This window comes from Lolium rigidum, chromosome 6 (assembly GCF_022539505.1).
Source record: "Lolium rigidum isolate FL_2022 chromosome 6, APGP_CSIRO_Lrig_0.1, whole genome shotgun sequence".
NCBI classification, from domain to species: Eukaryota; Viridiplantae; Streptophyta; class Magnoliopsida; order Poales; family Poaceae; genus Lolium; species Lolium rigidum.
Genome location: NC_061513.1, coordinates 143230325 through 143243287, shown reverse-complemented (window position 1 = coordinate 143243287; position 12963 = coordinate 143230325). Strand labels below are relative to the sequence as shown.

The 12963-nt window shown below is 45.5% G+C and overlaps 2 protein-coding genes across 2 annotated transcripts; one reads left to right on the top strand and one right to left on the bottom strand.

The window, feature by feature from the left end:
• The first annotated feature begins 286 nt into the window (after positions 1-286).
• On the top strand, positions 287-8460 carry LOC124659366 (terminal nucleotidyltransferase 4B-like). The gene is made up of 13 exons (XM_047197262.1): positions 287-698; positions 1319-1431; positions 1574-1630; positions 3020-3115; positions 4457-4527; positions 4619-4661; positions 4809-4889; positions 4989-5048; positions 5642-5710; positions 6023-6120; positions 6211-6259; positions 6350-6394; positions 7703-8460. Exons 1-13 carry the CDS (start codon positions 287-289, stop codon positions 8246-8248), a joined length of 1740 nt encoding a protein of 579 aa, XP_047053218.1. The 3' UTR covers positions 8249-8460.
• Positions 8461-9194: 734 nt separating this feature from the next.
• LOC124659365 (bromodomain-containing protein DDB_G0280777-like) lies at positions 9195-11640 on the bottom strand. Its single transcript, XM_047197261.1, has 3 exons — positions 11524-11640; positions 11134-11424; positions 9195-10808 (listed from the first exon to the last, which is right to left on the bottom strand). Exons 1-3 carry the CDS (start codon positions 11623-11625, stop codon positions 9498-9500), a joined length of 1704 nt encoding a protein of 567 aa, XP_047053217.1. The 5' UTR covers positions 11626-11640; the 3' UTR covers positions 9195-9497.
• Between the last annotated feature and the right edge of the window lie 1323 nt (positions 11641-12963).

Sequence of the window (12963 nt, the reverse complement as noted above, 5' to 3'; positions counted from 1 at the left end):
AAGACCAAAACACTTCTTCGTTTTTTTTTTTTGATGTAGCAAAACTCTTCTTCGTTGGTGCTTCACGGGCCGCTAAATCGTGGATGGCTACAACTCATTCCAACATCCGCGGACCCGTATCATAAAACGACCAACTTTTCCCGGCCCGCCTCGCCAATCCAGCCGAAGCCCATCCGACCAAATGCCTCGCAAAGCGAAAGCCGCGGAGCCAACCCGGCGGTCCAAGGGCAAAAAAGATCATCCGCCCCACGCGGCCGCCGCCACCGCCACCGAAGCCGCCGCCGTCATGGAGGCCACCGCAGCCGCCGCCGGGGCCTGCGTCTACGACACCCTCCCAGGTCTAACCCTAGACTTCTCTCCGGAGGAGGCCCTCGACGCGGCGGAGCCCCAGCCGTCCTCCTACCCCGCCGGCACCGCCGGGGAGGACGCGACCGCGACCTACGCCGTCTTCCGCAATGAGATTACTGCGGCTGGGGACGCCCTCGTTGACATACCCGCCACCGATTTCTTCTCCCTCGACGTCTCCGCGGCTGGTAAGGCCGTTCCGGCATCCCCGTCGTCGTTGGCGGCGCGGCCTGCCGGGGCGGCGACGCCCTCGAGCTCCCTCGCTAAGGCGGAGCAGCCGGCGCAGGGGTCGGAGCGCGCGTGGTTCCGAGGAGGCAGGCGGTTCAGAAGCCCCATGTTGCAGCTACACAAAGGTTAGGAACCTTGGCATTATTACTGTCTAGAACTTACTGTCCTTAATGAAGTTTCTGGTGTCGATGTGCTTAGAAATTGTATGCACCCATAGTTCTCCTCGAATTTTCTCCGGTGACGAGTGACTGAAGAGGGTAGTTATGAAATGCACACATTTGGGGGGTGGTAATATTTTGTATGTTGAAAGTGATTTGAACCGTTTCATTTGTTATAAAAAATACCGAGGAGGATATCATACTGAGTTATCAGTAATTTGGAATACCAACTTGATGCATTTAGAAAACGGGAAATAACCATTGCAGTTTGTGCACTAATGGACCACTCAAATATTGTCGCTTTGTCTGCATCATTGATAAATTAGCATTACTGCACCTTTTTTACATGTAAAAATGCTCATCATAACTAATCATATAGAGGGTGGCATGTGTTTTTGATGGAGAAAGTGTTGTGAGAAGTGGCAAACAGCCATGTTACTTTGCTTATTTAGGCTCGCCAATCACATTTGGTTTGATGTTTGAGAGCTTACATGGTAAAACTTGAGTTCATTAGAAACTTATATTATATGTTTTGTAGCTGCAAAATTTGTCTGCTGAGATACTGAAGTATTGCGTATCTGTTGCAGAGATTCTTGACTTCTGTGATTTTATCTCACCTTCCGCCGAAGAGGAATCATCACGGACAGCTGCTGTGCAAGCTGTCTCTGATGTTGTCAAGCATATATGGCCTCATTGCAAGGCATTGTAACATTCTCTCTCTTTCCCTCTCCCCCCCCTCTCTCTCTCCTCTCTCTCTCTCTCTCTCTCTCTCTGTTTGTGCGTGTATGTGTGCGTGTTTATAGCCACATGCCATTTTGGTAATTCTTGATCTTGCGTGGCAGGTTGAAGTCTTCGGATCTTTCAGAACAGGGCTTTATCTACCAACAAGTGATATTGATGTAAGAGTACTTCCTCTCACACTCTCTTAAATTTCAGCACTTCACTTCCTCTTCCATCTTGTCTGTATTTTGTCAACTTTTAGGGCTATTAATAAGTGTATTTTGTAGAGTAAAAAACTCATGTATTTTGTAAGTGCAAGTTGTAAAGAACTGGTGTACAACTCTTCAGTTGCAACTTGCATGCATTCACAATTATTTAGCTCATTTTTGTCAATCATTCTCCTTTCCTCTTTCTCCTCGTCCTCACCGGATGAGGGCTGGTACCTTTTCTCTTTTGAGTCTAGTATGTGTGCTCCTCGCGTGCGTGGCATGGCAGATCCGTTCAGCACGACATACTGACAGGTGGGGCCGAACCAGTTAACCTGTTTTTTTTTTTCCTAAACCAACCTGACCTGGTCTGAAGTTCAAACTTACCCCTGGTCCAGAGTGCAACATCCAAAGTGCAACTAATGACAATACCTGGTCCGAAGTGCAATTCACTGCAATAAAAATCCAAGAATCATCACACAGTGTGTGTGGTAAGTAATCTCAAACCAACATACTAGAATCTTAGCAAAAGATTTATTTAGTGGAAGTAATACTTATGGAGAAAAAAAAGGACAAATACAATACAGTACAGTTGGAGTTCCCACACTGTTTTTCCAACTGCAGAAAGCAGCAGGGCTATAACATATAGGAGAAAATGAGATTGAGTACACCGAGCGCAGGAAATATTGTACTCTACTTGTCTAGGACAGCAGTACACTGTCACTGTTTCTCGGGACCAATGTTCACCTACCAATTGTACTTGTCAATTCATACCGAAACTGGTACGGTATTTTTTTTCGAGAAAACGCAAAGCTTCCATTTCATTGCATTGATAGAGAGAAGTCTACAAGCCTAAGACAAGCCGAAACACCTGACCACTCAAGACAAGATCAAACCCAAAGGCCCTAAGACAAACATTACAACAAACGCCACCAAACCAGCATCAGCCTAGATGCCATCCATACAAGTGCACCAGATGCAACCGACCCACCAATCCTAGATAGCATGGCAAGCCAACAGCATTGTGGACTGGCCTCGCCAAAACTGATAGGGTATCTTGTTCTGTTTTATGATATAATAAATTACCCATGTACATCTTCTTGCAACAATTGATTGCATTCACAACCTTTTACCTGGAAACACATGGAAAACATACTTCCTTTGGGGGTGTCTTCTTTTTTGTCAGATAGGGCGTCTTGTGCTGTTTCATGATATAATGAATTGCCAGGACATATCAGCTTGTTACAAACTACTTACATTCACCTCCTTATTTTACATGGAAACATATGGAACATACTTTCACTTAGGTTTATGAATGTCTTCTTTGTCCTTGTAAGTTCATATGTGTTACTTCTGTTGCAGGTTGTAATATTTGAGTCCAGGGTCAAGACTCCTCAAGTTGGCCTATACGCTCTTGCAAAAGCATTGACCCAAAAAGGTGTTGCCAAGAAGATACAGGTTCCTGTTCTCACCCTTTCTGTATCTAGCGTGAAAGATGTGTATGGAAGTCTTGTTTCTTCAACCCATACTCATTAGCAGGGCTTCAAATTTTTTTGTTGGACTGTTCCTGCCAGTAAATTTCCTGGTTTTTGATTTTTTTTCCCAAATTTGAACTTCAAAAAATAAATTGAGCCAGTTATATATTGTTGCCTGAATCTAGATTTCTAGGTGTTACCATGGAGGGTCTGCATTATTATTTTCTGCACTATGGGAAGTACTGCATTCAGCTCACAGAGAACACAATTTGCAGCATGCTGTTATGCATCAGCACAATAAATAGGAGATAATTGCAGTAGTTATTTGATTAGTGATCATATAGGAATATTCTACATGCATGTATAAGATGTTCGCGGGAAATCAGGTTTATGGATGCCAAGGTTCAGGAAAGCGGAAAAAAGCGTCGCTTATGCACGCTGAAGCGCAATGCAGAGGCCTTCCGCATCGATTGCATAAGCTCTTAAGCGGAAAAAGAGGGAAAAAAGCGCCGCTTATGTGCGCTGAATCGCTAAGCAGAAGGCCACCGCACCAATTACGCTTAGCGCTTTCTTGAACCTTGATGGATGCACAAGAAGTAATGGGGAAGCAAATACTGAATTCGTTCATTGTTAAGCTCGTCAGTCATCATTCAACTCAGTACAGAACAAGGAGGTTGTTAACATTGCTTTTAAATGTGCTGCGGAAAATTGAACTCAATATTTGTGTGAATGGCTATCGATTTTTTTTTAGTGTTGTTGCATGCCTGCTAGTGGCTACGAAAGAGCACTGTTTATTCCAAATAGATTTTCTCACCTTTTGGCTTCTGCGAAAATGTGCATGTGAATGGAGTTTGCTCAACCTTCTCAGGGTACTAATGTCACGTAAGAACCCAATTCGCTTATTGCTCTACATCCCTACATTCGCACCAGCCAAAATGTTGACGATTTTCTTGTTCATTGGCTTCGATGTAGCACCATCTAGGTGCAACAATACCAAACTTGACTACTGGAGTTTGAAATTCAAGCTCAAACTAGCTGATTTAACAAAATTTGCATTGGCCTGAATCCCAGGTAACTTGCCAGGATCCATATCCTCCTTGTAACGAGAGCTTCCAAAGCAAGAAAACCTGTTACTATTTTTTGTATAATGAAAAAAATACAATTACTCCAGTTGAATTACAATGTGGGATGATATATAGCCCACCTTGGAAGGTTGCCAAAAGCTGTTGGTTGAGCTTTGGAAGCTGCCACCGCTCGGTTCTGCAGTTGCCAGTTGTTTATTTATTCTCAAGTTGGTTATGATGTCAATTTTGTTTCTTTTCAGGTGATAGCAAAGGCCCGTGTGCCAATTGTGAAATTTGTGGAAAGAATTAGTGAAATACCTTTTGATATCAGGTTATATTTTTTCTCAAGTAGCTAGAGCTACCACCCCGCCCCCTCCTTGCTATGTTGTCCAAGAACTTAACGATCTTCTTTTCCTTTCCAGCTTTGATATTGATGGTGGACCACAGGCAGCGGATTTTATCAAGGTACCTGTTGCAACAAAGGACTAGTTACCATACTATTGAGGGCATAATTTCTGTTCTAGCTAATCTTTGACAAGACATATGCCCATATATATCTTCGATCATCTATGTTAGTCATACTCAAGACAGTTTTTCCATTTGGTGCCATAGGATGCCATCAAGAAGATGCCTGCTTTAAGACCTTTGTCTATGATTCTGAAGGTTTTCCTTCATCAAAGAGAACTCAATGAGGTACACAACTAAATTTGTAATTTACTTATTCCATAATAATAACATTGTTGCTTTGAATAGTTGGGTTGACAGAGATTATTTTTTTACTTTGGTTGGTAGGTCTATACCGGTGGGGTTGGGTCATACGCTCTTCTCACAATGCTGATCACACATTTACAGGTAAACTGAGCTCTGTTTTATCTACAAGTCCTTGCTGCACTTTCTTAGCCTCATGGTCTATGGCATATACTCATTTTTTTTAGCTAAGTTCTCCACACTTGTGCCTCCATCTTCGACAAGTGTGGGCCTTGTTTGCCAAAAAAAAGTTTGGCGTGCTTTAGTTATTTTTCTTACGGTATATCTAATGCTTTCCTTCTATACAATAATTAATATATTTAAGTAGCACAATTGGGTCATAAGTTGCTAAGAGATGTTTCAAAGAACATTTTAGTAGTAAGGGTGGAAAATTATTAAACTGCATGTACTATTTCATGAAAGGACACCTTGCATATGATACCTTTAGGCTTTAGAACTTATGAACATTTGGTAAGCTTTTAAGCTTTTCATACATATATTTGTTGGTGGTAAAAGAAAACATCATATCATTCAGTATACTAGCAGCAAAGTGCTGTTGATATATGTAGTTATCTCAATTGCCTTATGCTTTTCCGTCATGTGAAATTTCTCACTTATATAAAGACTGGAACTTATTTCCAACCTGACGATAATAAATTATCATATTTATCATTCTGAGGATTATCCTTTTTTGCTAGTTGATCTGGGGAGTGAAAGATATGCTGGGCTATCGACAATCCAAGGAGCACAATTTGGGAATTCTTTTGGTAAGCAATACTTCCTTAAGTTATTTATCTTATGTTTCACAGTAATGGGAGTTTTTTACATTTTTATGCTTTGGTATTTATCTTATGTAAAGTTGCACGTAATAGTCATTGGCTCCTGGTGTGCACCAGGATATATTCCAGCGTGTACACATGTGAAATGCTTAAGTTATTTTCTATTTTCTACTTTCGGATAAAGGTACAACACCTTAGATTTGATGGAGAAACATACAGTATCTTTATTACGAATTTATGATGGAGAAATGAAACATGGTTTCAGCCATTAATACAAGCTTTGTGTTTTCTCCATGCCAGATCAAGTTTTTTGACTTCTATGGGCGCAAGTTAAACAATTGGGATGTTGGAATATCCTGCAACTCTGCAAGAACCTTTTTCTTGAAGAGTGATAATGAGTAAGGCAACTAGTTTTAATTGTAAACGTCTACTATGATTCACTCGTGATGTTCATGTTCACTGATCCTATTTCTAATTTGTTTGATAAGCTTTGTGAATCTTGACCGGCCACATCTTATAGCCATTCAAGATCCCATGGTAAGATTGCTGTCCTTGTTCATTTTGGTTGAACTTGATAATCTTCAGTGGGTAGTGTATTTACCTATCTAAATTACTTTCATGGCCTAGGTACCAGATAATGATATCGGGAAGAATTCCTTCAACTACTTCAAGGTAACTTTCGAAGTTCCTTTTCTATTTGTGCACCTTTTTGTGTAGGACATGCCATGGATGTGATACTTGAATAATTCGATGCTATAACTCATTTGTTCTTTCATAATGCTGTATATTCTTACAGTACAGATGTCAATTTAGCAATTGATGGAAATAATCTTATGATGGCTGTGCAGATTATTTTAGTAGTTCTCTCTGGCGATTTGATTGGGTTTGATCCTTCCTTGCTTTCTTGGTGTTATTCTAGTCGAGTTTAGCGATGACTATCTGATGTCATCAGTCTTAACAGCGATGAATGACCCAGAATGACTATTCAATCTCTGTTTGTAACTTGGGACCATCAATCTGCACTTAACTTATATTGGAAGAATGAGGATTGTATGTGCTTAAATTTGAGGATTGACATCTTTAATGTTCGAATGAACATGCTAGTTAGCTGTCTCTGGTTTGGGGAAGCTTTCTTAGGCTGGTGCCAACGCGGGCGCCAGTGAGGGCGATACCGCCCGGGGCGGGGCGGGAGAGGGGCTGGAGGCGGGCGGGACGAGAGGGAGGGGCGCCGGCGGGGGCGCCCGGCGCTAGCGCCCGCTCCCGCCCGGCTGGCGCCCGCGTTGGCGGCGAGAGCGAGGCGGGAGGGAGGCGGGAGCGGGGCGGCAGCGATGGCGGGGTGGGCGAGAGGCGGGGCGGGAGGTAGAAGACAAAGGGATTTTTGCAGAAAACCCCCTGGACTTAGGAAAAATTGGTAGGATTTGGCATTTTAGGGTGTTTTGAGCCAAATTTTGAGGGGCTTTTTGCACAACAATTTAAATAGAGCTGGCACTATTTTATGATGTAATCGGTAACATTTTAAGTTGAATAAAATAATTTCTTGCATTATTTTGAATGTCTAAACAAAATCGAGTGAAATAACTTAATGTGGAAAAGAAATGGTGATGTGGAGGAGAGAGAAGTGAGAGTGGGGACTATAGCCCATGCATTGGCAAGGTGGGGTGAGAGTGGAGTGAGAGTGGGGTGAGAGTGAGAGAAAAGCTGACGTGGCGGGGCGGGAGCGGGGCGGTGCATTGGCACCAGCCTTAATCAAGTACCATAAGGGCACATGAATAAATACTTAACACCAACAACCTGTCTTGATAACAGTTTGGTACTTCTGCCTCATTTTTTTGCCAAATGCTCCAGTTTGTTCACTTGTCTGACTTTGATCTTTGAAGTTCATTTACATTCTAGCTATGCTGCAAATTCTATGGGTCTTTGACATATACAAAAAACTCTACATGGAAAACATTTGATGAAGAAACTTAATTCACGGTGCAGGTGAAATCAGCATTTTCAAAGGCTTACTCAGTGCTGACTGATGCCAAGTTGATTACGAGCTTGGGACCAAACAGGAGCATTCTGGGTGCCATTGTCAGACCGGATTCAGTGCTGCTTGACCGTAAAGGCTGGAACACTGATGGTGCATTAGCTGACATGCTAGCAGAACCCTGGGAACCATTGGCCCAACGGTTTGACAGCGAGAACGATGCAATGTACAATTGGCATGCATTAGATGACGATGAACCACTGCCCAGAAATACTCAACCTGCTTCTGAGGACACTAGTTCATCACCATTGAAGAAACGGAAGTCCTCCAAGTCAAATAAGAAGTCTAGAAAGAAGGCAAAGGCTGATGATGTCTCAAGCAGTGATGATGCAGAAGATGGGTCCAGAAATCGAAGAGAGCGCAGTCGTGGCAAAGAGTCGAGACAAAGTGAGAAAACACATCGCAGTGCAGGAAGCAGTAGACGAAGAAAAGGGCCACGAGAGTATGACAGATTTACAAATACACTCCCACAGCACACACACATAAGTAGGTGGTGAGTTGTGTGCTGCCACTGATGACATCTGCGATATGTTTTCGGGAGCGACACAATTTGATTGTTGGAGCTGTATGTGATCAATGGTGGCAGGCTGGCAACCATTTAAGTTAGTAGCAGCAGTCGGATGCTCCAATGTATCATTTGTTTTATTTGTCTATCTAGTCCTGTTTGTAATGCTGATCAAACATAAAAATCAGTTATATTCTTGAATCACTAGTGGGCTCGCAATTTTTTTTTCCAGGGATTTGGATGTTGTGGTAAAGGCTTCAAACATTTGTATTACATCTATGCTGAAATGTTGTGTAAGATGCATATAAAATCGTGCGCCAACTGCCATAACGAATTGATCATTGCCCAGCTATGGTTAGAGTCTCATTCGAAGGGGCTATGGTTTTATTTTAAGACAATAAGGTCAACAAACTTCTGAAGTTACACATATGGACAACTTGGAGGATCACGCAATACGTGCAACTCATAATTTTCTTATGAACGAACCTATAGTTTATGCACATCAGCTATATACAACTCTGTTTCTCCAACGACTACAGAAGCTGGAACATCTTACAACTCTGTTTCTCCAAGGACTACAGAAGCTGGAATAATCTTACCAGCAAGAAGTGGTTTGTTTAGTACTTCTGTACAGCTCTGCCACCTGTTTTCTCTCGTGAGTTGCTGCTTGTTCTAAAGAGTAAATAAAAACTGCTTAGGCAAGGCAGACTAGGAGAACAATGAACTATTGACAAGTTCGTTTCCAGATGATTAGATTCCTACATCCCAGCTGCATTCTTCTCCAATCCATACATGAAACCCAGATAGATATATAATATTCCCTCCGTTCCCTTATATAAGACATTTTGTCAGGCTAGTTTAGCTTGCCAAAACATCTTAAATTAGGGAACAGAGGAAGTAGGGCAGATTCATAACCAATATTTAAACAGCTGATAAGATGATGTGAACTCGTCATATTTTCATATCGCAAAGGCACAAATTCTTCGTCAACTGTCGGTTACAAGCAAGATATGTCCATTAAAAGTGAGGACATATGCCAGCATCATCACTAGACTAATCTACCATTCTTATTTCAGATTGACCCTTCAGCAAAAAAAAGTAGAAGGATCTGTACCAATCTGCTGGCTAATTAAAAAGGAAGCCAGATGAAATACCCGTGTGAGAGCTGATAGCTTCCAGTTATAGTCATGGAAATAAGTTGTGGCAGCAATGCAGTACCCGATGTAACTGGCCATTCTGCACTATGCGGACCAGTCTCGTGGGGATGTAACATTACTACCAGCATTGAGCTTATTAACCATGGCGGCATTGGAGTCTACAGGCTGGAGGGCTGCAGTCACCGCCGGGAGACCCAAATTCCCAACTACATCCTGCGGATACCCTACTACAGTAGCTGTTTCAAACATACTTCCATATGGATTCTTATGCATAACTTGGGAGCCCAAATGGTGAAACGCCATTGGAGCAGTTGCCGGATGCTGAGGCAGAACAGCAACGACAGTTGCAGGGCACTCAGAAGGATTCTCATATGCGGCGCTGTAGGCTCGGCCACCGCCTTGAACAGCATACGAAGCAACACTGCAGTGACTGGGCTTGTTTGGTTGAGGTGGGTACGACCCCTGGCTGTGTGGCTGCAGTTGCTGCGGCTGTTGATGCTGGACATTATGCTCTGCCGTCTGCCTGTGTGGCTGAATTTGCTGTGGCTGTTGATGCTGGATATTGCGCTCTGCCGTCGGAAGCAAAATCGTGTTGCCTTGGCCATAAAACGAAGGCACGACTTCATGGTGCTTCTGCTGAGGCGAGGAGTACGGAGACTGCACAACCAAGCTTCTCGGAAGTGCCTCGGCGGTAGCATTGGCAGGCTTCTGAGAACAGTACGGAGGATACATGAGTGTGACCTGAGGAGCACTTTGGGCATGGGGAGAAGACGCTTTCTGTTGAACAATCTGCGGTGGAACTTGCTGAACACTGTACTGCTGCTGCTGTTGCGAGACAGACCGCCATGCCTGCAACTCGTGATGTTGCACAGGCATCTGCAGCATATGATGCTGCTGGAGCGGAGGACACATCTCCGTCGTCTGGCTAGACTGCTGAGGCAGCTCCGCCGCGACCCTGGGTTCAGGGTTCTGGAGATGCGGCTGCACGACCTGAACAAACGACTCGGACGACTTGTTCTCGGCGGACTTGACATGGCTCTGGCTCTGCATGTAGTACACGGCGGCCTGGCCAGGATGCTGCTGGTCGTGCAGAGAGACCGGCACTAGCTGCTGCAGGATATAGCCGCTGCCGCCTTGGGTCATCGGCATAGCGGGAGACTGCGTGGCGTTGACCTGGTGCATTGGCAGGAAAGAAACCTCAGGGTTTTGGAATTGTGTGGCATGATGATCGCTGGCGGTTTCTCTTGCCGCCGCGTGCATCGACAGGGGAGGAGCGGCTTCGTGTGCCTTGGCAGGGAACTCGTGCGCTATCTGAAGCTTGGCCAGCTGCTGCTGCGCCATGTCGGCGGCGGCCGGCTCGTGCTTGTCCTGAAGCACCTGCACTGCTTTCTGAACCTGTTGACCAAAAATGTTGGTTCAGTTAAGAGAGAGTATTCGTAATAAGGTGATGTGAATCTCATGAGAACAGCAGTAAGTCGGACTCCCCCGTACGTGGTTAGAAACAGCAGGTCGTGAATACGTTCCGCTGTAAGCATCATAGAAGACAAATGTGAAATGTGAATGCCGCTGGCTGTTAGAATTTGTGAGCGCTGGCTACAGGCTGAATGTGAGTAGCGGGTCAACCAATTTGGTAGTACTCGAGAGTGGAGAGCAAGGAATGTAACGGGTGCGCGTGCACGGATCTACTAGTAATTCTGCAGAAATCCTCGTGAAAGCGTACCTGTCTGATGTTCTTGTCGATGCATCTGAAGTTGACGGTGGCGTCGCTGTGGTAGTCCATGACGTCGCTGCGCAGCTCCCCGATGGAGCGCTCGAGCTTGTAGCAGTATAGCTCGAGCTGCGAGAGCCTGCCGCCGATGCCCTCGAGCGAGTGCAGCAGCCCGTCGGCCTGCTTCCGCATGCACTCCTCCACGGCCGCCATGACCGCCTCCCTCGGGTAGCATGGCTCCTGCTCCTGCGGCTGGCCGTACACGTTGACGAACGTCCGCACCAGCCGCTTGTCCTGCAAATCCTGCGCGTCCGCGGGCGCAATCAGGACCGGCGAGATCGTGGAGCGGCGCGTGGTGGGGGGAGGAGGGAGATCGAGTGGTAAGGAGTGGGGCGGGCGTACCTCGGCGCGGCGTCGGGTCTGGTCGAAGGCGCAGCGGGCGTCGGGCGGGAGGCCGAAGGCGCCGGAGACGGAGGCGGCGGCGGGGCGCGCGGGGGACGCCATGGGCGGGCTGGCTAGGGTTTTGGGTTGGTGGTGCGTTGGGAGGGAGGGAGATTGGGGCGGGGCGGGATGGGAGGAATCCGAAGCGGAGGAAGGGGCGAGGAAAGGGAGGAGGGCGGGCGGGCGAGTGAGAACTGAGAAGTAGTACTCGTAGAAGCAAAGCAGGGTAGAGGGAAAAGCAGAGCGGAACAGAGTAAAAAAGACGTGGTGGCAGAGAGGGGCAGCCAATGGGAGCGCGAGATGAGATCGAGGCAATAAAAACTGGATGGATTGGGACGGGACGAGCGGGGGGCAAGGCAAGTGGGGCGCGTGGGTGGACTTGGGGGATAGCGAGATGCGAGGCCGATCTGAGTTGCACCGAGTGAGTGAGTTCGTTCGATGTGGCTGTCTCCTGACATACAGGGGATCGGCCATGGGGATGGATGGATACCTTGCTTGCCTTGCTGGACGATCGTTTTCGGATGAGATGACGGTGGTTGGGTCGGGTGCGGCGTCACCGTCCAGCCTCCCCGCCTCGTGAGGCATGTGCGTGATTAACAATGAGTCTAATTGGGCAAAAAAGTCTTGCGTCATACACACAGGTTGAGATGAGATGAGATGAGATGTGGCTGGTACCAGTAGCATACCAGAGCAGTTCTTGTCAGGGAGATTTTCAGATCTTCAGTTTGGGAATAAACTGGCGCATACCCAACCTGTGGGGCTCGAGGGGCTACTCCGATGTGACTAATTTTCGGTCAAGAATTAATTTAATTCCCACTTCAAGTGATGTCATTAAATTTTAGTAGTAAAAATTAATGTTGCAACTCACAGCTAACACGAATTACAAAATAAATCTAGCAACATTTTCTCTAATTGCAACCTCACATACAACAACAACCTTGAAAAAAAAGAACCTCAATACAACTGAAGAAATATAGGTCGCAACCAAACTTGCAACTTATAAGTGCACAAATCGTGATGCAAATCCTATGGTGTATGATTAGACTAGAACATAAGTTAGTCAAGAACTAGCTGAGAGTCAACAAAACCATATGTAACTATGTATCCACACTTTTTTTTTAAACATAGTACGGATATAGACACTTACATATACATACATACACTCACTTCTATGGATGTACGAGGGCACGCACGTACACCCTATCTCCTATAAACACCTCTGATCTGAAACAATGAGTCTAAACAACGGATCCAACATGTCCTATGATTGACTAAGAGCATCCCCACTCGTCTCCCCGACGAGGCCCCCGAGCGCCGTTTTTCCCATCCGGACGGCGAAATTCGGCCCAGTCGCGCCCCCGGTTCCTCGTTTTCCCCCGGATTTGGGCCTTCATCCGTCCG

What these genes read in the sequence shown, in the direction of transcription:
- LOC124659366 (XM_047197262.1), top strand. Translation starts at nt 287, where the DNA reads ATGGAGGCCACCGCAGCCGCCGCCGGGGCCTGCGTCTACGACACCCTC. An exon ending in ATCAAAGAGAACTCAATGAG is followed by an intron (nt 4,890 to 4,988) that starts GTACACAACTAA and finishes TTTGGTTGGTAG; the next exon opens with GTCTATACCGGTGGGGTTGG. An exon ending in TTCTTGAAGAGTGATAATGA is followed by an intron (nt 6,121 to 6,210) that starts GTAAGGCAACTA and finishes TTGTTTGATAAG; the next exon opens with CTTTGTGAATCTTGACCGGC.
- LOC124659365 (XM_047197261.1), bottom strand. Translation starts at nt 11,625, where the DNA reads ATGGCGTCCCCCGCGCGCCCCGCCGCCGCCTCCGTCTCCGGCGCCTTC. An exon ending in AGACCCGACGCCGCGCCGAG is followed by an intron (nt 11,425 to 11,523) that starts GTACGCCCGCCC and finishes GCGGACGCGCAG; the next exon opens with GATTTGCAGGACAAGCGGCT. An exon ending in TCGACAAGAACATCAGACAG is followed by an intron (nt 10,809 to 11,133) that starts GTACGCTTTCAC and finishes TTTGGTCAACAG; the next exon opens with GTTCAGAAAGCAGTGCAGGT.